This window comes from Trachinotus anak, unplaced genomic scaffold, assembly GCF_046630095.1.
Source record: "Trachinotus anak isolate AG129_WGS33_773 ecotype Australia unplaced genomic scaffold, CSIRO_AGI_Tana_v1 ptg000021l, whole genome shotgun sequence".
Lineage (NCBI taxonomy): Eukaryota > Metazoa > Chordata > Actinopteri > Carangiformes > Carangidae > Trachinotus > Trachinotus anak.
The window spans coordinates 18,891,434-18,918,602 of record NW_027273872.1 but is presented as its reverse complement, the minus strand read 5'-3'; the positions used below and the strand labels follow the sequence as shown (position 1 = coordinate 18,918,602).

Genomic DNA, 27,169 nt, shown 5'->3' with positions numbered 1-27,169 from the left:
ACGTTGCGGTCTCACATTTGACAAGCGTTACCGTTGACCAATTGGAAGCAGAGCCTTTACCCGCTAAACCAATAGGATTATCAGAATCCCCTACAGGGGCGGTCTTTCTGAGAAACAGTGCGTATCGGGTTAGGTTGTTAGAAAGTTAATGGCTGGGGGAAAGAGATCCTCCTCAACCCTCGCTTCGGGAGAGTTTCTGGATTCCCTGAAGTAAAATCACGCAAATATCTTAAAAGAAAGAGCCTGGACGGACGTTTAAGTCAACAGCTAGCTCGTTAACACACGTATCGTGAACATAAGTATGCAGGATGCAGTAGCCGGGACGGCAATGCTGACGGACGGCTTCGAGGACGAGATTGACTCGGTGACTCCTCGCTCCCCAGTGGCAGGGATGGGGGTAGGAGCGACACCAGGAGGAGTCGGACTAGGGGGCATTGGGATTGGTGTAGGTGGAAAGAAAGTACGTTTGTACGGCGAACCAGGCGGGCCTGCTGCAGAAAGACTGGATTTCAAACTAGCGGCCGCGGCCGTCCTCTCCTCGGGTCCAGGATCCGGCAGCGACGAAGACGAGGTTTCAGAGGTAGCTACGCTAAGCTAAGCTAGTTAGCGAAGCCTAACCAGAGAGCTAGGCAACATTCCTCTCCTAGCGGGCTGGCTGTTAGCTAGCGAATTAGCTCGCAGTTGGCAACCACCCCCTCCCAGGCCGCTGAAATTACGTAAAATAAACCAGCGCTTTAATGGAATAACGCCTCTTGTCAGTTCAGGTGCTCATGGGGTGTTTGATATCCACAATGTTTGGTGAGACACAAGCAGTTGTTGACGCTAACCGGCTGAAATGTTTTATTTATGCAGCGCAGGCTGTGACCACGGCCTAGTTCGGGTGGAAGCGACGACGGCCTCGCTCGGTGCTGTCGTCTCGCAACACCCATCACAAGTTTGCAGCTCTCCCAGCAGCTTTCTAGCCACGGCAAATGGAAGATGCCCGTAAACCCACGGACGTACACGGCCGGCTAACAATCTGCCATTTCGTAGTTATGGTGCAATTACGTCACTTTTCTAAATCATGTATATTAACTCCGATCGTCCCTCAGCTAACTTTTCTATACGTGCAGATTATGCTTTTCCCCGCGGAACTACTCGAATTTTCGACAGTCGGTGTAGACAAATAACCCAGTTGTTTGTTTTTTGTTTTTTTTTTTTCCATCCTTCGCCTCTTTCAGTGTGAGAGACACCACCGCTGTGTCAACTTGATTTGCGTTGTCAGAATTGAAAGCAGCTAGAGTTCATGTTGAGAGGTGTCCAACTTTCCATGTGCTGGCAGTCACACACGGGGACAGGTGTGATGGCATCAGCTAAACATACTGTGGACATATTTTATATCGGCTCCGATGAATACACAGTCAAACCAAATATTTGTTTCCTCAGCACAAATTTTTCTGGCCACCTTCTTGGATGACAGTGTGACAGAACCACCTCTTAGGGGATTTTTATCAAAAATAATCTAAAGGTTTCTTATCAGACTCATGAAATGCCATGTCATAACCAAACCATCGTTACTGCACGTCTTGTGAGCTGTCAGTTGAAAAATGTTAAGATTTGTCATCCACACTATTATCATGTAATTGAGTTTACCCTATCAAATGACGGAAGCAGATGCAGGAATTGAAATTCTCAGACTGCTGGATGGCAAATATTTGATTTGCGCGCACCTGTCAAAGGTGTCAGTTAGATGGCATTTTCATGACAAAGTGGTGTTCCTCATCATTGAAAAGGCGATGCAGTATTTAGTCTTAGAAACACTGTCTTCAAAAAGTTATGGGTGTGGAAAGCAATGCACTTTACCTGTTGAGCCATGTCTGTTATACTTCACAAATGTTTGACTTCAGAGTTATCCCTATGAACATACATCCATGACAGTAAGACAGGGAAGGTATGTCAGCTGATACCAATATCAATATAGCCTGCCAATTCCTGTCTGAACATCAGCTGTGTAGTAGCAGAGGAAGAAAATATCAAGTTTGACAATTACATCTCTGGCAGTTTAATTGAGTCGTATTACAAGTGTATGGCCTCTGTGTCATGTTTCTTCACTCACCCAGCCCGCTATATAAGTCTGAAAGGGAGCATTTGTTGTGGTCTTTTACTCCAGTGGAGAACTCGCTGCTCTGGGCAGTAGCTAAAATCTGAGCCCCAGGATTAAGCAGATGCCATTCTAGGCCTTTCCAGCTCTCTGGATACCAACACTCTGGGAACTGTAGTTCATTAATAGGGAAGACTGATGTCCGTTGTTGATTATAAAGGCCTTCGTAGAACTACATCCCCCATGGGTTGTTCTGCTCTGTGTTACTATCATATAGCTGAATTCCTCCACACTGCTGAATGCTGACTCTCTCTCAACGTTTGCTCTCTCCAAGCCAGGCCCTAAAGATCTGCTGCAGCTTATGGATGGACATACACAAAGATTGTCACTTTATCAGAGATTGTTTTGCAAACTGTTGACACTGCTGACAGTAACTTGCAATTTATTCTAAATCTTTTAATTATTTAAAAATATCACAGTCTATGTGCTCATGGTAAATATATTGTCTGTCATATTTCTCATTCACAGTATAGCAAATGAATATACCTGGTCTACTCCACATGGTAAATGATTGCCTTAGAAATGCCTTAGGACAGTATGTTTTTTTTGTACAGTTTAATGAAGCCACTTCGTTGGTGTATGCAATATATCTGTTTTTTTACTCACTAACACTGTAAATAGATGCCAATACTCTCAGGTACCAGTAGGACTGACCCCTAGATGAAAACAAAAACGCCTTTCCCATAACAAAGTTTGTTTTAATGGCAGGGGTCTGATAACTGTTACAAGTTTACCATAAATTTTTGCTACAATTGTGCAATGTGCAACTCAAATATAAACATAAAGTCGCACCACTAAAATTTGAAACAAAATGCGTTTAACCAGCTGTTACCCTGAAATAGATTAAATGTAAATAAGTCGGCTTCATTTTTTTTTTCAGTGATGTGTTAATTGAAATGAATAATTTTGTTTTGTAAAACAGGCCTCTATTTTTATGTGTGATTACAACACTTAATTCTTATGTTTCATGTTTAAGTTCCCCTGTTCGCTTACATGAAAATTTAGCTGTACTTTCCATGGTAAACAATATTGATCAGGGGTTTAGTGACATTTACAAAAATATTAGTTGACCAGCTACACTTAGAAGTGAATAAAACTATGTTTGTTGTGTAGTTCATATTTATTATGGTGAATCATTTGGAAGAATAATATGTTTGTAATACAAAGCATAATACATGATAGCCAACAGGAGAAAAGCGCAGGTATGGGACTGTGGTGCTGTACTTGGGCAGCTGACTCTCAGCTGAATCTCTCCATGTGTGCAGGGGTTGTAATTCCTGGCCGTGGCACTTCCTGTGCTTTGACTCTTATCCCTGTGCTCCTTTTTGCTTCCCTTCTGTTGAAAGAAACTGTAAATAAACAAAGGCAGCGTGCCTGGTCTTTTTATAGGTGGTGTATTTGCGTGTGTAGGGCCACCTCTATACAGAGTAATAGAGTTAATATGTCTTGTGTTAAGCAGCACAATGCAAATGTTTTCACACTGCCATTTCACACTTTCTCATGAGTTATTCTAGTTCACAAATATTGGCCAAGGTCAAGACTTTAGGTAAAATACAGTTGTTGATCATGTTCGTCGAGCTAACGTGAAAATAGCTGTCAAAGAGCTAATGATTCTTCTTTCTCCCACCTCCCTCTATCTCTCATAGGTGGAGTCATTCATTTTGGACCAGGAGGACCTGGATAACCCCATCATAAAGACAGCGTCAGAGTTGCTTTTGCCCAGCGCCACAGATGGAGTAGATTTAAGGACTGTTGATCCAGAGACACAGGCCCGACTTGAAGCTCTACTGGAAGCTGCAGGTATGACTGCTGTGACTAAACTCACTTCAGCTTTACAAGACTTGACACGTTATTTTATAATTGACCAACTGGCCACACCTATTTTGCTCCAACTAATCCTAATTTCTAGCCTTTAACACAGTAATTTTGGCTAAATAGAACCATATCTTTCTGCCTCAGCTTTCTCGCCCCTTATCTCATTTCCAGTCTTAACAGTTGTAAGGGTCTTGATTTGTATAAGGCCTAAAGCTAAAATGTCAATAAAGAGAACCTGCCAGTTCTGCAGGTGTCATATCAACAGACAGTTTGAAAATGATTTGGGTAAATTAGTTTGATTAGAAATTGTAATCTAGCAGTAAGAAGGTCTGTGTAGATTAATCTATTAGGGCTGGGTGTCCTGGCCTCGTTTGGGCTTATGAACATTACCGGGCAGATTAACGCTGCAACACACTTGAGCCTCCACAGCTTGCAGAGAGCCTGTGTTGAACGACTAATGGCTAATCTCATTCTATTCCCCTTTCTCCCTGACTAGTTGGAACAGAAGAGGTGGAACCTTTCATTATTGGTTTGCTTAAGGTTGCATAATAAGAATAATAACAGTAGTGATCGAGATGATAATAATAACTCAAATGTTTTCTTATATTGATTTGTGAGGAGTCCTATGGTGTTTTTTGTAAAATATCAGCAGAGAGAGAGGAGTATCTGTCTATAACAATCGTGGCAGGAAGATTTGGAGAGCCTCTGTTCATTCTCAGCATGAACAAAGTAGCCTAATACCAGACCTGTCAAGACCATCACCAGGGAAGATGAAAGCGTCTGGTGATGTCTGTTGGTCGTAGACTTCAGGCAGTTGTTGCAAAAGATCAAAAGAAGTTTAATATGATGACATTGTGTAAGATTATTTAAATAAAATTTTCCAATGCATTCTAGGCACGTAAATGTGGGATTATGCATGGAAGTTCCCACACTGTTTATTTGCTGAGGATATAAACACCTTGAAATTAAAGAAGACCAAAGGCTCTTGTGTCTTTGTTTCATTTCCAGTCCACTGTGCTGGAGTGCAGAGCCAAAAGAACAAAAATGTGACTCTGCCCTGCTACTTACGGTTGTTGAACCTTGTGCATTTTGTTCATGTGGGGGATGAAGAGAGGCTGTCCAAACCCCCTGGCACAAAAGTTTACTGACACCAACCATAGATGCATTAGAAAAGTCACAGTAAAAGACAGTTCAGAAAACGATTTCAGGAGGGCTGTGATTAGATTTTTCGCTTATCACCCATCAGACATTAGTTGCATTTCAACCGCAGGAACAAGGAACCTTTGGAGGAACTCCGTGTGTTTCCACGGCATGGACCAGAGTCGAAATTATGTTCCCTGGGAAATTTTTTACCCCAAAAAGTCCCTCCTGGTTGGCTAGTACTTTTCAAAAATACAGGAACCTGTGGGGTGGGGCTTGTAGCATTGAACATTCTGATTGTTAGAGCACGCCAGCATTTAATTTAACCACCATTTTAAAAAATGAGCAGTCACATGAATAGTGCCCATCTCTTTTCCAGCATTGACTCAACAGTCCTATTTGCAAAGCAGTAAATCACATCAACGTCAGCACGATTTGAATGTCCTCCATGTATGTACTGTTGTTGCAGTATCGCACAAGTACTGCCTCTCTGTTGCTTTATATGGCGCCATCAGTAGTATGGTCCCCTGCATTACCACCACCTGCTGTACTGGAGAGGAACAGCTTGTTGTAGCCGTTGGTTTTTTCATCGTCTGCAGGCTAATTTGCCTAATCTTCCCAGGTCTTTAGACCGCGGTGGAAACACAGGCAACCAGTGGTCTGAAGGAACCTTTTTAATTCCTCTGGCTAGAAGATCTGGGTACTTTTGGTAGAAATGCAGCTATACTTGATCTGAAATGACTTTACTTGTTTTAATGTAAGCCTAGTTTATGCCAAGTGTGGATGTTGCAGCCCTCTATAATGTAGATAGGGAAAATATCATATCAGTAAAATCAGATCAGTCTTTGGGATCATGTTGTGAATTGTATTTAGGTTTAAAAAATCTTGATAGCAACCTGGTCTGTGTCATCCATTTTTTGTAATTTTCATCCAGTGATCATGTTGCTTTTTGCAGCAGGTGTGTATATATGAATGAAAGTGGGCCGTTACCTGCAGATTCTTTTCTCTGAAATTCTCACAGTCCTTCCATTACTGCCTGTGTTCTCTGCTGAACTCCACCATTTACAACACTTTGATGACCATCTTTCTGCCCCTTCTTTAAAGACATTTTCTATTATAGATGTGCTATACATTACAAGTCACTGTTGGGTTTGTGAACACTAGTGGTGCTGTAGAGCAATGTTGTGAACAAGTCTCTAAATTGTTGGTGTATATAGCGTTCTACCAGTGTATGGATCAGGATGTTACACATTTCTGCTGACTGTAGAAAGCAGCAGAACAGTTTGTACTGTAAATGGTAGTAACGTGTCTATGAAACAAGAAAGCCATAAGAAACAATCCAGGTTTAAACACATTAAAATGAAGAAATAGTTAAATTAAGAAATGGATTGGGTTGTTTGTAAGGCCTTAAGGGTACAAACAATGTTCTTTGGAGAGAATCATTGAATGTAAACAAAACTGTTTACAGTACTAACTCCACAGGGTACTTGAAACCCTCACGTTTTCTGTTTGGAGTTCCCTTGTTGCTCTGTACCGGGAAATCAAAAGGTGTGGGCACTAATAGAAAGGTCAGTTTGTTACAATATCAGCCTAAGATGAATAAGATTTATATTTCTAATTGTTCTCATATCATGGCAGTTGCAGTGTTTGTCTTTTGCAAATATTGCTCCTCTGTCAAACAAGAATTTTGCATCTAATCTAACTTACACTGTAAAACTCAAGTATTCCCATCATGGCTCTCTTCGGGCTACATTGACCAGACACCTTATAGCAGAGACACTTGACTTTACAAGGAAATGCAGGTTTATTTCTTTAAGACCTTGCAAACTCAATTACCGTACTGTAATACTGTACTTAATGCATACAAATGCTTAAACAACATTTAAAAAGACAAATAATCATAACACCAAATATAGCAAAACCAACAGGAAATGTAATTTGATAAAAATAACAAAAGAAAATCCATAACTACTGATTTTGTTTTCATTGTATCTAATATTTAAACAGACATGTTCAGTGGAGGTCCAAAACATCTGTTGCAAAGGGAGACCTGGTTAATACAGCAGTATAAACATTAGAAAAAGGACACTTATAAAGTATAAAGCAGCCAGACACAATAAATCTTAGAGATTTGGTGCAGTTATCATCCCAAAAGCAATTAATGAGAAAAATCTAACAGACAAAAATGGTAGATCAAAAGCAAAGCAAGATGATATTTCTCATTTAGATGGATGCACATTTCATATGACACCGGCTAGTATTTGGTGAGACTCTGACTCTGAACTGTGGTTGAACTGTAGAGCCTATAGATAGAGCTGAAAATGCATGGTCAGTACGTTATCTGGCTGTCAACATTCATCTGTTGACCAGTTAATTTCAGCAGTAAAGCAATTGAGAGGCATTTCTCATCTTTAATGAAGCTTTCAGACTAATTCCTGTGAACATCAGTATTAAAAGTCCCTCTGAAATTTATTATAATCTGCTGATTGTAATAAACATCAGAAACTACAGTAACTCGTTAGCCAAGGCTGACCAACCTTATCATTGCTACATCTTACCCAGAATGCAACAAGTTCTCCTTGAAATCAAGAAGTCAAAATATGGCCCTTTATCTCAAAGTAAATTATTTGGGTTGGAAATAGAATCATCAAGGACCAGCCTACTGAGGATTGCTACCTCAACATCAAACAAATAATTTTACCTAATTAGATGTCAAGTTAATGGGACTCATGTCAATGCAACTGCTGCTTTGATCTAGTTGTTGCTGTACAAGATGCGTATATATGTGCTAGTGTCAGTGCTGCCAGGTTACTGGGAATGCCAATTGTGTGTTCTGAATAAGCATTTGGTGTTCGTGTATGTATGTATATTTATATACTGTTAATGCACAGACAGATTTTATTTGATAGAAGATCTTGTTGTTTGTGTACACATGTCAAACTGAGTTTTGTCAGAGCTCTGCAAAAGCAGGTGCTTATGGGTAAACACACTATATCCCTTTCAGCCTGGATCGAAATACCTTGTATCTCAACACCTTTTACTGTAATTGGTTAAGGCAGGTCTTGACCAGGAGCTAAGGACACTGTGGCCATTTGAAAAGGCTATCATCAAAACCTGATGCTAGTGTGCCATTGGGGGGGGGGGGGGGGGTAAAAATAAAATACAAGTCACATTTATTCCTTCAGAAATGTTTATTCAAATAACATAGTCTGTTGGTGGTACAGTGGGTGTTGTCAGCTCAGTGGCTAGCCGGTAACTAGTTTCAGCTGAAATACAATAAAAACATCGACTTGTACATTAACTCAGTCATGACCTGAGTAACACTTAGAGTTAAACCTAAATAGGTGAGGGTCATTTATCTTTGTTTAAAGTGTGATTTACGCTTGTAGAGACAGTTAATGTTTTCATAAATTTATAGATTTGAAGAAAAAAAAAAATCACCCTCATTTACAGTCCTTCAACCCCCAAAGTATTCAGTCCGTTCAGTGAACTCCTTGCATTCTCTGAGATAAACATGATACAGTAAAACATTAATGATCAACTTCCTCAACCTCTTGTTTCCCTCTGCCTTGGGGACCATTGCGAAATCCCCGTCTGAGAGCCGTGCTAAGTTTAGCTCGAGTCGCAGGCCTAGTGGTGAAAACATTGGAGGACCACAAGGACTGGAGCTCACTTCTGCCTGGCTAATGGATGGGTTGAGGCTGAGGCCGAAAAGTTCAAAGCCAACACTTTTTTTTTCTTCTGTCTTGGCTATTCTCACTTTATTTTTTCACATTCTCTTTAAATGAACGCTACCCCCACCCCACACACACAAACACTTGAAATGTTCATTGGTTGGGAGATGGTCCTTGTTCTGTCTTTTGAAAGAGATCTTTCACTGTAGGTCATTAGCAAAAGTTGTTGTTTTTTTAACTCCTGCTTGCTCTTCATTCTTTTTCCCTTCTTTTGCGTTATCTTCTCTTCAAAACACATACACAAACACGTTTTTTTCTCAAATAGCATTTTTGTGCTTTTCTCCCTCGCTGACCACTGTTTCTCTCACATTCACTGCCTCTTACCCATCTATAATTCACACATGATGAGAACTTTTTAACTTTTACCATTAACAGCCTGAACCTCTGTCTACTAGTATATAGAACTAACATGACCTCCCTCACTGTATTCATTCTACTTCTGTTCACAGATCTGATCTTACCTGGACAGTCCCAGAGTAGCCTAGTGGATATTGTTTTGTACCTTACCATTTGACCCAGTCACTGGCAAAATATTATGAATCATAGATGGTGTATTGAAAGTAGTGAAAAAAAAGATATTTAGCCATATTAACAAATGCTTGTGTGTGTTTTCTGTGTCTGTGTGTGACTTTTTTCTTTTTTTTTCCCCTCTTTGTGTATGCTACTACTAACCCTGGACTGGATTGGCTGGACTGGACTTGCTTCTTCATCTGGTCTGGTGTGGTTGTGCTCCCCTGTGGTTTGCCTTGCCCTATGCACCTCTGCCCTCTTGGTGTTTGGCAGGCATCGGTAAACTGTCCACTGCCGATGGTAAAGCTTTTGCAGACCCTGAGGTGCTACGGCGACTGACGTCATCTGTGAGCTGTGCCCTGGATGAGGCTGCAGCAGCCCTGACACGTATGAGAGCTGAAAACACACTCAACGCCGGCCAAGCCGACAAGTATGTATCTCGCCCATACTGACACTGGCATATGCTAGTTTACTTTGTGCACAGTTAAATAGACTGATAGATGAATCCATACACCCTAATATAATCACTCTGTCTTACTTCTCTCAAATCTAAGTTGCAAATACAGTATGTCTGTGTGTGTGTGTGTGTGTGTGTGTGTGTGTGTGTGTGTGTGTGTGTTTTTGCTCCTAAGTGATTGCAGAATTGTGAGTTATGTGTGTTCACCTGTCACAGTGGCAGTAATTGTAGCAGTCTGGTTATTTTCAGCCGTAGTTTAGCAGAGGCGTGCTCGGATGGGGATGTCAACGCTGTGCGCAAATTGTTGGATGAGGGACGGAGCGTCAACGAACACACAGAGGAAGGGGAGAGCCTGCTGTGCCTCGCCTGCTCAGCTGGCTACTATGAACTTGCACAGGTATGTGAGAGGAGGTTTGGATTGTTTGCATTGTGTATTATGTGTACATAGAAGCAACCTGTCTGCACAGCAGAGATAAAAATCACAATGGTATCACTGGCTGGTGTTGCCGGCACTTTGATGACAAGCCTCCATGCATCTTTCTTAATCTTATTATTTTATCTTTAGGTTTTGTTGGCTATGCATGCCAATGTGGAGGACAGGGGCATCAAGGGGGATATAACGCCACTTATGGCTGCTGCCAGCGGAGGTTATGTGGACATTGTCAAACTACTCCTAGTCCACGGGGCAGATGTTAATGCACAGTCCTCCACAGGTAAAACCCCTCTTCATTTCTCTACAATTAGGATTATTTCCTTCCCATGTTGTGCAGTCAGATTAATGTGTCCGCTTTCTTCCAGGCAACACAGCTCTGACGTACGCATGTGCTGGTGGCTTTGTGGATGTGGTGAAGGTGCTGCTGAAAGAGGGTGCTAACATTGAGGACCACAACGAGAACGGACACACACCTCTCATGGAGGCCGCCAGTGCTGGCCACGTAGAGGTGGCCAGGGTACTGTTGGAGTATGGCGCCGGCATCAACACACACTCCAATGAGTTCAAGGAGAGTGCTCTCACACTCGCCTGCTACAAAGGTCCGAATGCAAATATCACGTCTCTCCTCTTGATTACCTTGATTAGTTTCTCTGCCTTTTACATGCTCTTTACTGATACTCTATTAACAGTGATAAAAAGTTTAGAAAATTTATTTTTGTTTGTCTGCTGCAGGTCACCTGGATATGGTGCGTTTTCTGTTGGAGGCTGGAGCAGACCAGGAACATAAAACAGATGAGATGCACACAGCACTGATGGAGGCTTGCATGGTGAGCATCTGACCCAAACTGAACCATCACCTAAATATTCAATAATTTTAAGACACCAAATTGTATTTGCTTGTATTTTTGTTTCAATGAAATGGTGCATTAGTTTTGTAGTGAATGTTGTTGACAGACACCAGTTTCTCTGCAGAATTATATTCCTTTGTCATTAATAATTTTTTTTTGTCACCATCATAATCAAACTAATTAAATTCACATTGTGTATCTATAGACTACCATTTGTATCACTGTCAAGTTACAGATCCAACATTAAAACCAATTAAAAATAAGTTAATACACCTACACTATCCACACTCCGAAGCATTTTGACAGAGAGCTCAGCACAGTACCCAGTCACATATTTGGGCATCTAAGTGGGGAAAAAGTAGACTTGATTCAGTAAATATGTAAAGCATGTGCTGTTTACACCTGTGTGTACCATGATCATCTTCATATTGATTTCTACTATCGTATCCAACACTAGTTAAGAGTTTTATGGTGTTCTCAGCCTCATGTTGTGTGATTATATTTAAGCTTAGCCGAAAATAAATCCAAAGAAATGTATTCAGGTGCTTATCTCTACATTCTTTGTGTGTCTCGCTGTCCCAGGACGGCCATGTGGAGGTAGCACGGCTGCTGTTGGACAGCGGTGCTCAGGTCAACATGCCAGCTGATTCCTTCGAGTCGCCCCTCACCCTTGCAGCCTGTGGAGGACATGTGGAGCTGGCAGCCTTGCTAATAGAGAGAGGAGCCAACTTGGAGGAGGTGTGTAAAGAGACAGATACCAGACCATAAGACACAGGAGGGGATGAAATTCCCTGCTGTCTTTCCAAAGCTGTGTCTATAAATAAAGATTATGTAGCTGTAGACCAAGAATAGCCTTCAACTTTATTCATACTGCACTGCGACTATTGGGGTGCTTTGTGTTAAGTTCTGTACTAGCCAAGGTCTCTACGCTAGCGTTTAGATGAGAGTTTAAGTTTTTCTGAGATAGCAACTGGAAATTTCATTTGTTATTGACATTTAAATGACATTTATGAAACCACCTGCATGGGTAGTCTTTAAAAAAGACAGACAGAATAGAGCCAGCAAGAAAAACTGAAAGTTATTCAGCAATATTTCATTGCTGTTATTTAAAGGTTAATAAAGAAAAAACACACTTAGCTGGTAGTGAGTTCACAAAATGCCAAACGAAATGACAGCTTCAGGTTTTAGAAGGCTCTCAATAATCTACTTTTATATGTAGATATAGTCTTGGATGGCAGCATCAAACGATTAGCCAGGTGAAAATTTGCATCCTCAGTGAGAGTACACAGACAAAAGATGGGGCAGAGTTCTGCGCCACAGAATAATCTTGCAGTGAGTCATACTCACCCATATGCTTTCTTATCTGCTGACGCTTCTGTTTGTGTCCAGGTTAATGATGAGGGCTACACCCCCCTGATGGAGGCAGCTAGAGAAGGCCATGAAGAAATGGTAGCACTGCTGCTGGCTCAAGGTAAACAAGCTTTGCTTTACCATCAAGGAAACGGAAACTCAATGTTAAATGCCATTCCAGTGAATAGTTTACACTTGTTTGTATTTGTTTGCCTGTAATCACACCTGTCTTAGTATTTATTTGCTAAAGAACTGAGACATCTGTAAATGATGCATGATTTTCCCCATTTGAAACCAAACCAGTCACCATTCACCAACTGTTATTGCTCGGTTATCCAGGTGCTAACATCAACGCACAGACAGAAGAGACCCAGGAGACGGCTTTGACTCTAGCTTGCTGTGGAGGCTTCTTGGAAGTGGCTGACTTCCTCATCAAGGCGGGGGCTGACATCGAGTTGGGCTGCTCTACTCCTCTAATGGAGGCTGCACAGGAGGGCCATCTGGAGTTGGTCAAATACTTACTGGCTGCAGGTGAGCTGGAAAAATGAAAGCAAGGAGCTGCAGATCTAGGAGAACACAGAGACAAAGTGCTTAGCTGCAATTAAAAATGTTGTGGTTGTGCCCCTGGGCGTGCAATCCTAAGCTTTTGGTTTTATCATTCAGGGGCAAACGTTCATGCCACCACGGCAACAGGTGACACAGCGTTGACATATGCATGTGAGAATGGACACACTGATGTTGCAGATGTGCTGCTGCAGGCTGGAGCCAACCTGGTATGCCATGCTTTCAAATCATCACTCATGATTCGTTTGCCTATTGTTTTACATAGGTTTAGATAACACCAGAATCAGAACAGATATGTGATGACATGAGTCTTCAGTGTGCAAATGTGAATTAGTTGAACTGAACACAGTCTGTTGTGAGAAGCCAGGCTTGTAGATTGTAGAACTATAACAGGTTTCTGCAGTCTTTCTTTTCTGGATGAATTTAACTAGGTTTGTGGTTTAACTCTCACCTAAAATTTAACTAACACATCTTTACCTTTGTCATCAAGGAACACGAGTCCGAAGGGGGGCGGACGCCCTTAATGAAGGCAGCAAGGGCGGGACATCTCTGTACAGTGCAGTTCCTTATCAGCAAAGGTGCGTTACTGATAAGTTGTTCAGCAGAACCAATTTAAATGTACTTTTTCTGGAAATTATTAGTTTTAACCTAAATCCACTTAAGAGTTACTTGAGTGTCTTTATTGAAAATTCAAGCTGTATTTCAGTTAATTTTGATATGTACAAGAGATTTTGTAAGTTAAGGTTACATTATCTGCTTCTGCTTTGATTAGTAAAACCCAGAAGTGAACTTATTCTTTGTGCTTTTATTTGGAGCAGCCGCTTCATCAAATTAGTTTGGTTGTCTTCGTTGTACTTTCGGTGCAGCCATTCTCTGTGTCTTTGTCACTGCAATTTCTAGTTTACCTTGGTTATGTGATTCCGGTTTTTGTAAATTTGACTTCATTGTTTGTATATGCTAACATTGTGAGGAGAAATATGTGAAGCTGCTCTCCAGTCCAGGGAGAGGCAGTTTGGGAAATAGGTAATTTAATACAGGTACATAAGTAATGATAACATAATTAAAAGATGAGATCAAAAGTATAAAAATATATTTTGAAATTGAAATTAGTTTTTGATTTCAACAAGTTGACTGGAAGGAGCTTTATCCTGGATGGCTTTAAACTCATAGGCAGATCAATATGAAGGTGCTAAAAAAAACTTAAGGACGAAGGAGAGAAGGCTTTTCTCCAATTTATACAACATATTGTGCACTGATTCACTCCCTCTGTGGTAAGACACCAGTAATACATGAATTAATAATTGCTACTTAGTGCAGCACTTGTATTGGTGAATTTACTCACTGAATTATTCTTAGAAAACTTTTTTATTGACTCATTCATCCTGGATGGATGAATACTTGTTTGTATATATAATTACCACTAATTAATTTGGGTTAGAGACCTAAGGAGCTTGCCTTTGTGAATAGAATAATTAGTCACCTCTCATACAGAGTGAGTTGGTTTGTTTACCTTCCTCCTTCTCTTGTCCAGGTGCTAATGTGAACAGAGCTACTGCCAATAATGATCACACAGTTGTGTCTCTGGCCTGCGCTGGAGGACATCTGGCTGTGGTGGAGTTGCTGCTGGCGCACGGGGCGGATCCTACACACAGACTCAAAGTAATGCTCACACACTGGATATACATCAGACCAGATAGAATATTTCTGTTTTTCCATTTGTATGTAACAATTTGTTTTATATTACATATTATTATCATTTATATGTATGTTTGCTCTTTGTAGGATGGTTCGACCATGTTGATAGAAGCTGCTAAGGGTGGCCACACCAATGTGGTGTCCTACTTGTTGGACTACCCTAACAACATCCTGTCTGTCCCAGCCCCTGACCTCTCTCAGCTCACTCCCCCCTCGCAAGATGCCTCTCAGGTAAATACAGGAATGAATCACACTTTTTTGTTGATGTTCTCCTGTGAAATTCAGTCTGTTTTTTGTGAGAGAAAAGTCTAATAAATGTTTTTGATTGCTTAAACTTAATATATCCTCTATCGTAACAGGTTCCTCGTGTCCCAATCCAAGCTCTTGCCATGGTAGTGCCCCCTCAGGAGCCTGACCGAGCCCCATCAAATATCGCCACACCCCCACCCATCTCCAGCAAAGGTTAACGATGCTACAAGTCCTTTTGACCTAGTTGATGTAGTCAAGAAATAAAGTTGTAGACTTCACTAAGTTACTAGCTGTTGTCTCCCCAGATTTATGACATTTTATTGTTAACCCAGCCTTATCCTCAACCTCTTCGATCTCTTTTATTCCAATCCAGGCGTGTCCAAACAGAGACAGGCAGCCCTTCAGCCCGGTGTCCCCACCTCAGTTGGCCGGGGGCCTGAAGCAGAGCCCCTGCCACCCTTCCACTTGTGCCAACCTCTAGAGTGCATTGTGGAGGAGACGGAGGGCAAACTGAACGAGCTGGGCCAGAGAATCAGTGCTATTGAGAAGGCCCAGCTTCAGTCACTAGAGCTCATTCAGGGGGAGCCGCTCACCAAAGACAAGATTGAGGAGCTGAAGAAGAGCCGGGAGGAGCAGGTATAATCCATCATCCACTTAAGCCCTGCTCTCATTTTGAATCTTGTATTAAGTATTTTAAGTAAGATGAATGGATACAAAAAAATTCACACTTAATGTTATTGTGCATGTATAACAGAGATTATCAGAAATTAGGATGGTCAAACAGGGATGTGGCTGTTGCCTCTTTAGGTGCAGAAGAAGAAGAAAATCTTGAAGGAGTTGCAGAAGGTAGAGCGCCAGCTGCAGCTGAAAACACAGCAACAGTTCACCAAAGAGTACATGGAGGCGAAGGGCTTAAAGGAGGAGCAGGAGACCGGACTGAGCCAAGGCCCAGGGCCTGGAAGTACGACGTCTGCTTCAGGGCCCCTTCCCACCAAACCAGGTACCCAGGTACACACCAGCTCCGACACGGATGAAGAGGCCAACAAAGATGGGGAGCAAGAGGAGCAGCCAGGGGAGGAAGGGGAGGAGGTGAAACTCTTTCTTAATTTTTTTTTTTTATGTTAGTTCTGATTCCTTTAACATTATGTTTGTTGATCTTGGAGACTTAAGGTGTTTGTATGTGTTCAGGAGGAGGAAGACGATGACGAAGAGGAGGGTTCGGAGGAAGAGGCAGATGGCGAAGAGGAAGATTACCCCAAGCTTCCTCAGGTGGGTACAATCCTCTACAGGGATGGGCCACAGCCGCCACAGCAGCCTCCTCTGCCCCCCTCCCCACAGGGTCAACCCCAGCCTCCCCCGCCACCCCCTCAGACTGCCTTCGTCCCTATCCAGCCCCTGCCAGACTACAACCCTACAGACTACCCGGGAAGTACCAGCCCAGAGCTACAGAGGGTACTGGTGGGACAGCAGATGCTGGGCCAACAGCAGCAGGGCCAGGGTCAACAGTTGGCTGGGTTAGGCCCGGGAATGATACCTCAGCAGGCCCCAGATGGGCTCATGGTAGCTACACCTGCACAGACGCTCACAGACACGCTGGATGACATCATGGCAGGTAAGTGCATTTCTGATTGTTGTTGAATCTCATTGGATCCTTAACATGTATGTATATGTATAACTTTTTTTTTTTTTTTTGTCCTGTTGCAGCTGTGAGCAACCGCGTACCCATGCTGAACACTACAACCTCACCCACACCCTTGTCCCAGCCACCCACACAGACGCCCGCAAACATCGCCTCGCCCCCCTCAGTCCTGCCCCTCTATCCCTCTGTTGACATAGATGCACATGTAAGACTTATTGCCATTTTTACATGACAGAGATCTTAAAATTTACAATAAACTTAAGTACATGTATGCACAAAGTCCTCTACCCTGCTGAGAGATGTTGTTTCCCCCACAGACGGAGAGTAACCATGACACAGCGCTGACGCTGGCATGTGCAGGAGGACACGAGGAGCTTGTGTCAGTCCTTATTGCACGGGGAGCCAACATTGAGCACCGGGACAAAAAAGGTATTTAAGTGCGATAATAAAATGGGCTTATGAAAAGACTTCCAGTGGTATCATGAACAACAGGATGGTGTGAATCAGAATTGATTTCTAGTAGGTGATTTTATATTTCAGATAATCAATTAGCTGTAATGTTCCCTCTGCTTTCCACAGGTTTTACCCCTCTGATCCTGGCTGCCACTGCTGGCCATGTAGGAGTGGTGGAGGTGCTCCTGGACAAAGGGGGTGACATTGAGGCTCAGTCAGAGAGAACCAAAGACACACCCCTCTCCCTTGCCTGCTCTGGGGGACGCCAGGAGGTAAACACATTGTCTTAGTTTACGTTCATAATGGTGACATTCCTGTTCATTTTCCCAGCTTTAATTTTGTTGTGTTACTGCGTTGGACAGGTTGTCGAGTTGCTGCTGCTTCGGGGAGCCAATAAGGAACACCGCAATGTTTCAGACTACACGCCTCTTAGCCTTGCTGCTTCCGGGGGTTACGTCAACATCATTAAGATACTCCTCAATGCTGGAGCTGAGATTAACTCCAGGTGAGCAACAAGAGCCTCAGTATTCATTTTGGCTCTTGGTATGAGTGAAATGTCTCCACCCCTATGAGGTTCTTTTACAGGATAATTTGATTGTGACTGTACTGTTTCACTTCCTGAAAGTGAATGACGCTTCAGGTTTTTAAATCACATGGTGCTAAACAAATACATCTCTGTAGACAGTGCCTTTGGGTTTCAGCCACACCCTACAGTAATTGCACAGTAATAACCTGTTATAAATGAGGAGTGAGGAAACAGTAAGGCAATAATTTCAACACACAGGTTTTATAGCAGCAGCGACTAAATAAATAGAAGTGAAAGTAGATGTTAACTCGCTGAATTGCAGTAAAATGGTTATATTTACTGAAACCAAGAAAAATACTCAATGATCAATCTTGCACTGTTTTATTTAGATGTTTGATTACTTAACAGCTTATTTGTTTACTTTCTTACTAGGACTGGCAGTAAGCTGGGAATCTCTCCTTTGATGCTGGCAGCTATGAATGGCCATGTACCAGCAGTGAAGCTGTTGCTAGATATGGGCTCAGACATCAACGCCCAGATTGAGACCAACAGAAACACAGCTCTGACCCTAGCCTGCTTCCAGGGACGAGCTGAGGTTGTCAGCCTGCTGCTAGATCGCAAGGCCAACGTAGAGCATCGTGCTAAAGTGAGGACATTTCCACTTAATAGAATTAACACTAAATGTTGGAGAAAACCTAATGTGCTCTCTGCCATATAATAAATGCATTCACTGTTTTGGTCTGGTTTGGTTTTTTTGGTTCTGCATCTACTAGCCATCTTTCTAACTGATTCCTCACTTCATGCAGACTGGTCTTACTCCTCTGATGGAGGCAGCCTCAGGAGGTTATGCAGAGGTTGGCCGAGTGCTGCTGGATAAAGGTGCCGATGTCAACGCTCCCCCTGTTCCCTCATCCCGAGACACTGCCCTCACCATTGCTGCCGACAAGGGCCACTACAAGTTTTGTGAGCTGCTTATCAACAGGTGAGTGCGCTGTACAGGTGGTGTTTCTGTGCAAAACTGTATTCTAGTTGTTGTTTTTTTGTTCATAATGAGATGATCCCCAGTTGCTTCTGTTGTTGAGTGAATTTGATTTTAGAATTGGCAAAGAATAGCAACTACAGATTGATTGATTGATTGATTGATAGATAGATACTTCATTCATCCCCTAGGGGAAATTCAGTGATTGCACACAAATTTTCTTTTCCTCCATTCACGTTATGTCTGACATCTTGAATGCTGCTGAAGCAGATATATAAAAGGACTCTTATTTTGGTGATGTTGTTTGTCCTAAAGGCAACCCTTCTTCCTGTCTTTGCAGGGGTGCCCATATCGATGTACGAAACAAGAAAGGGAACACTCCTCTATGGCTGGCGGCAAACGGTGGCCATTTTGACGTGGTCCAGCTTCTGGTACATGCCAGTGCTGATGTGGATGCAGCCGACAACCGCAAGATTACCCCACTCATGGCTGCTTTTCGCAAGGTGCAGTGTTTGCTAAAACCGTGGCCGAGACTGTGTCATGCTACACTTTGAAAAGCCTCTGGTTACTAACCGTTTAACTTGATATTTCAGGGTCATGTGAAGGTGGTGCAGTATCTTGTGAAGGAAGTCAACCAATTCCCATCAGATATTGAGTGCATGAGATATATCGCCACGATCGCTGACAAGGTAGGTATTGATTTCCTTTTCCATCATTGGCATGCTACATCTATTAGAACTGACAGATGTGGGTAAGATGCTCTAACTCCAGCTGTTCCCTTTTGTTGCAGGAGCTGTTGAAGAAGTGCCACCAGTGCATGGAGACCATCGTCAAAGCCAAAGACCAGCAGGCAGCCGAGGCCAACAAGAACGCTAGCATTCTCCTTAAGGAGCTAGACTTGGAGAAGGTAATGTCAGATACTATGGCTGTGCTTTTGGAGGTCAAAGCATTCTGAATTTACTTCAAAGATAAGTACAATATGTTATTTCGGTTTTTTAACACTGGCTCTGTTTTGTATGTGTCAGTCCCGAGAGGAGAGCAAGAAGCAGGCTCTGGCTGCCAAGCGAGAGAAGCGTAAGGAGAAACGCAAGAAGAAGAAGGAGGAGCAGAAGAGGAAGCAGGAGGAAGAGGAGGGGCAGAAAATCAAGGAAGAGTCCTCTGAGATGCAGGAGCAGAAGGAGGATTCAGCTGAAGGTAAGTTTTCTGGATTTTTCTCTTGAGAGACTGAGAGAGACTGCAGAACTGGAGCTTTCTAATACCTGCAGTTATGTTGCACTAGAATGAAGTGTTTGGTAACCTTTCCTGTTTCCTCTCCCTTTCTCCATTTTACCCACTCCTCCCCCCAGAAACAGAGGTTCCCATTGAGCCTCCCAGTGCAACAACCACCACCACAATTGGTATATCTGCCACCTCCACCACTTTCACTACAGCTTTTGGTAAGAAGCGAGCTAGTGTGGCCACTACCCCAAGCACCAATCGCAAGAACAAAAAGAACAAGACAAAGGACTCCTCGCCCAACGAACCAATCATATTGCAGGATCCGCAGGTGAGCATACAACGATGTCTTTGCCTGTTGCTGAATCACTGTTTGTTTGTAGATTTGATAATCCTGATTTTATGTTCAGGCCAGACCAGTAGTAACATGATGGATGAAAATAACATAACAATGAGACCTGTGCATTTTCTTTTTAGGTTGCACTAGCACAGCACAAGGCTGACAAGAACAAGATCCACGGTGAGCCACGGGGTGGGGGTGGGGGAGTGACGGGTGGCAACAGCGATTCTGACCCCTTGGATAGCACCGACTGTGCCAGTGAGAGCAGCAGCAGCGGGGGCAAGAGTCAGGAGCTCAACTACCTCCCTGACCTCACCTCCTCCGCCTCCTCCTCCTCCTCCTCTTCCTCCTCCTCCTCCTCCTCAGCCCCCTCCTCAGGAGCAGCTCAGGCCCTCCTGCCTGGCCCAGAGAAGAGACACTGTCCTCAGCCGCAGACTGACGGCAAGGTGGACAACAAGGTCACAGTCTCCATCTCAAAACCAACGCAAAAGTGAGTCCCCGATGGAGCAGAGCACATTTATCGTGTGTGTGTGTGTGTTGCTGTTCATCTAGGGAGAACAAGCTGAGCTTTAAAGTGCTATTTTTGTGTGTGCAATCTTTGCAGTAAGTTTTGTTAAATTGCAGGCTCATATTCTCACCTCTAGCTTAATTAAAGTGCATCAACCAACACAACAAAAAACAGACAGACGATATCTTCATTATTTTGTTCCAACTCAACCTGGTCTTTGCATGTTTTGTCACAGAGCTCCAGACACAATCGACTCCACCTCCAACTCCTTGCCCTCTCCATTCAAGACCATGGCTCTTCCCATCACCTCACCCAACAGTAAGCTCAGCCTCACAAGCCCCAAGAGAGGCCAGAAGAGAGAAGAAGGTTGGAAGGAGGTGGTCAGAAGGTCAGTTTATTCAAATATGACCTTTTACATTTTCCTGGGTTCTGATAAACAAGTTTTACTTGTTTACATGTGCACACATTTGTAAGAGAGATTATTTTTTTCAGTGTCAATTCAAGCATACATATTACTCACATGTGGAGATTATAAATTTGAACATATCTTTTTATGAGTTTTATATCTGTAAATGTAAATTACACATAATCACCGGAGTTACGATTGGCCAGTACACATAACCTCATAAAAACACTGACCTTTGACTGCTTCTTTTGAAGATCAAAGAAGCTGTCGGTGCCCGCCTCAGTTGTATCTCGGATCATGGGCCGAGGGGGCTGCAACATCACAGCCATCCAGGACGTGACAGGAGCTCACATTGATGTGGACAAACAGAAGGACAAGAACGGGGAGAGGATGATCACCATAAGGTAAGAATGATGCCCTCTGGTGGTCTGTAACCACCACTGTAGCTGAAGTATAACAGTTGGTTAGGTGCATAAGAAATACAAAGCTAATAGATGATGTCATTCATTTCATCTGGGCAGACCTACAATACAGCAGTCCAACATTGGTTGTAAAATGTGTGGACACTGTGTTTAATGTAAGTCGACTTTAGGGAAATTAAATTTTCTATCCGCTTTCATCTCAGTATTATCAGATATTGTAACTCTACTATTGTAACTGTCCTCACCATATCAGTGCTATACACTATAATTGCTGAAGACAAGCACTGCAGGCAGGCAGTATAACCAAATCACCTTTGGTGCACCGAAGATCAGCATTCTAAGGTCTGCACGGTCTCGTACACATTTTCACACAAAAGATTTTGTCCCTGTTTGGCACTACAGAGGTGTTAGGGGACGTCACACTGCTGCGACCAATGAAAATGTTTAGTATGTATGTTGTGGATGTGGTGCCTGCATCCTGCATTTTTATAATTACTGCACTAACAAACACTTTTGCTATTGCTCTTACAAAGCAAAAGTAAGTAGTTTACATTGCACCAAGACTCTAGAGTTAGATAAGATGGCTGTTTACATGAGAACAATGAGGAACCAGCAATAGCTGACCTAGAACTGTACACACCAGTGGTTGGTTTAATACCTGCATGTGCTGCAGACCACTGGAGAAACTCACTAAACAGCAATTTCATTTATCAACTATGAGGCTCTGGGGGGCGGTTTGGTCTGTCACAAAACTCTATCAGACTTAATTATGTAATCATATTTGATTTGTTACTAGGGATGGCTACTGAAACCCAGTATTATACGGGCCCAGGGGCAAAATTTTTAAAGACTGTATTATTGATAAGCTCTGCTGTAATCAGTTCTGCTTTCAGTACTGGAGATATTAAGAAAATAGATCTCCTATTTATTATTGCTACATAAAAGTTATCTTGCACATTTTATCTTACCAGCTGTTTTTTATAAAGACATTCATCTATGATGCATTTTTGCTATTCTCAATCCAGAAGAGGGATCTCTCTCTGTGTTAGAGGTGGGGGCAGCTCTCTGTCTAATTACATTATAGTCTATAATAATGTGGTTGCAGTTTGCTACTCAAGAATGTAAATTTCTACACTACATATGAGAAAATGAACCAGTGTTAATTACTTTCTTTTTTTCTCTTGAAAAATAACAAAGAATTTAAGTACTTTATCAATAGTTGTACTGTTAAAATCTAAACAATACCTATTCCTGTTTGTTACACATCTTAACACAAGAAGAAGTCTGAATGAAGTCTGCTTTGTTGTTTCAGAGGAGGGACGGAGTCTACAAGGTATGCAGTCCAGCTGATCAATGCTCTAATCCAAGACCCAGCCAAAGAGCTTGAGGATCTTATCCCGAGGAATCACATCAGAGCCCCAGGCTCTAAAACGACCTCCGCTTCCTTCCCCAGTACCACAGGGGCCACCAGCGGTTCAACCAGTGGACCAAAGGCCCTGAGCTCGTTAGTCACCTCAACAGGCGTCTCTTTCCAGCCCTCCTCATCCCCATCTTCATCTTCCTCTCAGGCCGGGGGAAAGATTGGGAAGGGGCTTTCATCAAACGTCAGACAGCCTTTCCCTGTGTCTTTGCCCCTGGCATACGCCCACCCTCAGCTGGCACTACTGGCTGCTCAGACCATGCACCAGATCAGACACCCTCGTCTACCCATGGCCCAGTTTGGTGGCACCTTCTCTCCGGCTGCCAGCACCTGGGGACCATTCCCTGTGCGTCCTGTAAGTCCAGGCAGTGCTAACAGCTCCCCCAAACACAATGGAGGAACCAACAGCACTGGAGGCCAGGCCCGACCCAACTCAACTCACAGTGAGCACAGCAACACAGCCAGCTCAGGAGCCCCAGTCACGACCACCAACACCACCACTACCAGTGCTCCTAACACGTCTACAGCTGCAGCCTCGCCTCACACCCCTAATCCTACCCCATACAATCCCCAGCCGAGTATCCCCACACCTTCGTCAGTCAGAAAACAGCTCTTCGCCCCTGACCCCAAGCCTGCTGGCGTCACCCCTGTGTCTGCTGCTGCCACTGCATCTAGTGGCACTAATGCAGTACGAGGCACAGGTTCTCCTGCACATCACAGTTCCACTACAACTACCGCTAACACCCCTCAGCAGCCAATTGGACCGATCTCGCAGCCCCCCATCCAGCCAACTAAAACAGAGCCCAGTGCTGTTGTGCCTCCTGGAAAAGACAAGCCCTCTCTAGCTGTAGACAGCCAGCCTGTTTCTGTCAGTGAGAGCATCAACTCTGTGGGATTCACTGCCCCTGCAATGGCTTTACCTCCCAAGCCAGAGCCTCGACAGCAGTTACCTCCCCCTCCCTCCTCTGTACCATCCACAGAGGCTCCACCACCCCTTCTCAATCCACAGCCAAGCTCCCACCTTCCCTCAGCACCTCCTCCTGTCCTGTCACACAATGTTGCACACCCCAACAACACTGTACCCCATTTCTCAGCGCCCGCGCCCAGAGTCTCCCATCGTATGCAGCCACCAGGGCCTTACTATTCCCTTCCTGAACAGCAGCAGCAGCAACAGCAGCAGCAGACGCAACAGCAGCAGCAGCAACAACAACAATCTGTGTTCGTGCCCTTCAACGCTCAGCAAGAACCCCCGAAACAGACCCAGAACCAGACGTCCCAGCCCACAAGTTTGCCTCCACAAGCCCAGACCCAAGCTCAAGCCCAGGCTCCAGGCTCTCTTCAGGTCTCTGCTAACCTGGGGATGATGAACGGTTCCCAGATGCAGCATGTGGCCAATGCAGGCAAGCCTCAGCAGATACCTCCCAACTTCGGTCCTGCAGGCCTCTTTAACTTCAGCAGCATCTTTGATAACAATAGCCAGGTAAGTTCAAGTAATATTTTTTATATACTGTAAACATTGTCAGCTTGTTTTGACTTTTTGTTGGCGGTTTGTTTGCAATCACTTAAAATGACACAGAAGTAACAATTTAACAAGATTTAATTGTTGAACAAAATAAAAAACAAGATTAAGCTAAACAGTACAAAATTCTTCCTGTTTTTGCTGTTACATAAGATCGGCCATGCACCCAGTGATTATAATGCTCTTATTATAATGTGTCTTGCAGGTTGGAAACAATCAGGTGTGGGGTGCATGCCATCTGCCTGCTCGCTCGCCTCCAGAGCAGTCGTACTCAGCCCCACCAGCCTACATGAGCATGGGTCAAATGGAGAACATGATGCCCCCACCCCCTCCAGACAGCTCCAAAGCCCCTGGCTACCGCTCTGCCTCCCAGAGGATGGTCAACAGCCCCATCGGTATGACTGTTTTTCTTTTACTTCATGCATGATCATTTTGCTGATGCTTATTTATCTGTGTGAGTCCCTTTGAGTTTTTAAGAGGAAGCTAATTAATTAACGACATCAAAATGGGGCGAGCAAGAGGATATAATTGTAATTGAATATAATTAAATCATATACATGTGAGAGCAGGTAGAAACATGTGTGACGTTTCGACATAGTTTGTACACTATATTGACCTGTCTCTAAAATTGTCTGCACCCACAGCTTTGACCAGCTATGCTACCAGTATCTCTGGCAGTCCTGTGTATCTGCACGGTCACACAGCAGTTGGCACGCCCTCCTTCAGCAGACAGCACTTTTCCCCTCACCCATGGAGTGCATCCACATCAGGTACTAGGCTCACAGCCTTCTTTTATAATTTTCCTGTACCTGTCCAGCCTCAAATGATCTATTTGCATGTTTAGAAAAGCAGTTGTATAACTGATCCTTTCATAAATGGCATCTCTCCTTTTATTTTGTAAAGCAGTTAGTACAAATGTATCTTTTATCAATACTTTCAAATATTTAAATGTGATCTGCTCCTTACTATTTCTTTCTATACTGTCTCTTCTCCACCAGGTGAATCTCCTGTCCCACCTCCCTCTACGGTGTCATCCTCTGCCCTTTCCACCTCAGCTGTGGCCCCTCCGCCCCAGCCTAAGCCAGGCAGCTCCTCGCAGCAGGACCGGAAGGTTCCCCCACCCATCGGTACAGAGCGGCTGGCCAGGATCAGGCAGACGGGTTCAGTCAACCCACCTCTCCTCACCACCAGCTACACGGCATCTGTGGGACAGGGAGGCATTTGGTCGTTTGGGGTTGGCAGTGCTTCAGGTAAGAGCAAATTTTGTTTTGGTGTTTTATGTTGCTTCTATGTTTTTTATGATTAACACCATGGAGAGAGTGGTGAATACAATAACTGTATATGTGTGAAAAATGACCAAACCACATAACTAAAACTGAGGTATTCAGTAATTAAGGCTATAACTCCTTGTGTGTCTTGGTACAGAGGCTATGTCCGGATGGTCCCAGCCCCTGATGAGCAGCCACATGATGCACCCTCAGCTTCAGGCAGAACAGTCAGCCTTCTCTCAGCACCAGCCCATGGAGCAGGACGACACAGGCATCGCAAACCCTGCTAACAACTACCACCAGCCTCAGCATTTGCCCAACAGTTACATGGACTTCCCTAAGGTAACACAAAGCCATGGCTCTTAAGCTGATTTAACCTCTGTTCCTCTCGTGAACATATTTTTTACCAGTGACCCATTGTTGTCTGTTCAGGGGATGCCTATGTCAATGTATGGAGGAACCATGCTGCCCCCTCATCCTCCCATGGCAGAGGGGCCAGGGGGACCGATGTACAATGGTTTGCACGCTGGCGACCCTGCATGGAGCCCCATCATCAAAGTGGTCCCAAACAATGCAGATAACTCCGACCCACAACAGCAGGTAATCTCCTCTTTTATCATACCCATGCTCTCTAGTAATATGCTTAAACTGTCAGGCTTGTATTTCTGGCTTTAGTCAGATATAATATTTGACTGCAGTCTTTCTTACATGTTCCCTTTATTGATCCTCTCTGCTTCAGGTGTGGCCTGGTACCTGGGCACCTCACGTGGGCAATGTGCACCTGAACCACGTCAACTAGACGGCGTCCACAGCAATCAAACGCACACAGCATGACCCACAGCGCAAACATGAAATACCAACTGACGAATATGACCGAATGAGACAAAGAAAAAAAAAACGTACAACATTGTTAACTTTAGTAGAAATCTGAGAGTGCAGAGCAGAGGTTGAAGAATCGGAAGTTCTCTTGACGCCATTCTTTGATGTGCCTATCTCAGACAATGAAAGAGGAAATTGGGCGAGAGCTGTTATCAGTGTCCCGATGATGCAAACAAACATGCGCGATCACCTGTTCAACAGGATCCATTCTCTGCGTAGTTTAGCGATTTTGACTTAAACCCACATACACCGTTCTTGGGCTGCAGGGGGCTCAACATGAAGTAGCTATTTAAACTTGGCCCAGAACTAGATGATGATTACCTAAAGAGAAAGAGAAATCAGAACCTTTTAGAGTGGTAAATACATGTATAATTGTTTACATACTAAAAAGGGTTAAAATGAGAGTAAATTTCATGTCGTATAGTGGCTCTACTTTATGTAGCCTGTATTAATGTGAAATATTTACCTTAATATTCAATAAAAAGATTGAAAAGTATTTGTGTGCTGTTTTATGAAACAATGTCCCTTCCTTAATTTAATGTTTTGATTGAATATTTAACTGCTGGGCCTTCAACAGACATCAAGACTTGGAACACATTTCTTCGAATGAAATTTTGTAATTTTTGGCTCCTTTTTAGGCTTCATCTCTTTGTCTGCCCT

General features: G+C 43.4%; 1 protein-coding gene across 5 annotated transcripts; it reads left to right on the top strand.

Annotated features, from left to right (window-relative positions):
• The first annotated feature begins 127 nt into the window (after positions 1-127).
• ankhd1 (ankyrin repeat and KH domain containing 1) lies at positions 128-27,005 on the top strand. Of its 5 annotated transcripts, none has more exons than XM_071458019.1 (39): positions 128-580; positions 3,787-3,940; positions 9,613-9,769; positions 10,046-10,193; positions 10,362-10,509; positions 10,595-10,828; positions 10,962-11,056; positions 11,660-11,815; positions 12,467-12,548; positions 12,767-12,958; positions 13,091-13,200; positions 13,482-13,569; positions 14,523-14,650; positions 14,774-14,917; positions 15,046-15,148; positions 15,309-15,571; positions 15,743-16,024; positions 16,124-16,547; positions 16,640-16,779; positions 16,892-17,003; positions 17,154-17,299; positions 17,390-17,532; positions 17,986-18,199; positions 18,360-18,535; positions 18,873-19,035; positions 19,126-19,221; positions 19,323-19,439; positions 19,558-19,726; positions 19,879-20,078; positions 20,225-20,577; positions 20,831-20,983; positions 21,256-21,405; positions 22,736-24,323; positions 24,568-24,757; positions 25,007-25,132; positions 25,361-25,612; positions 25,788-25,972; positions 26,063-26,230; positions 26,370-27,005. In XM_071458019.1, exons 1-39 carry the CDS (start codon positions 302-304, stop codon positions 26,427-26,429), a joined length of 8,088 nt encoding a protein of 2,695 aa, XP_071314120.1. In that variant the 5' UTR covers positions 128-301; the 3' UTR covers positions 26,430-27,005. The 5 variants fall into 5 exon arrangements, with proteins under 5 accessions (XP_071314120.1, XP_071314119.1, XP_071314117.1 ...); XM_071458018.1 differs by having other exon boundaries at positions 11,654-11,815; XM_071458016.1 differs by having other exon boundaries at positions 10,031-10,193.
• Positions 27,006-27,169: the final 164 nt, after the last annotated feature.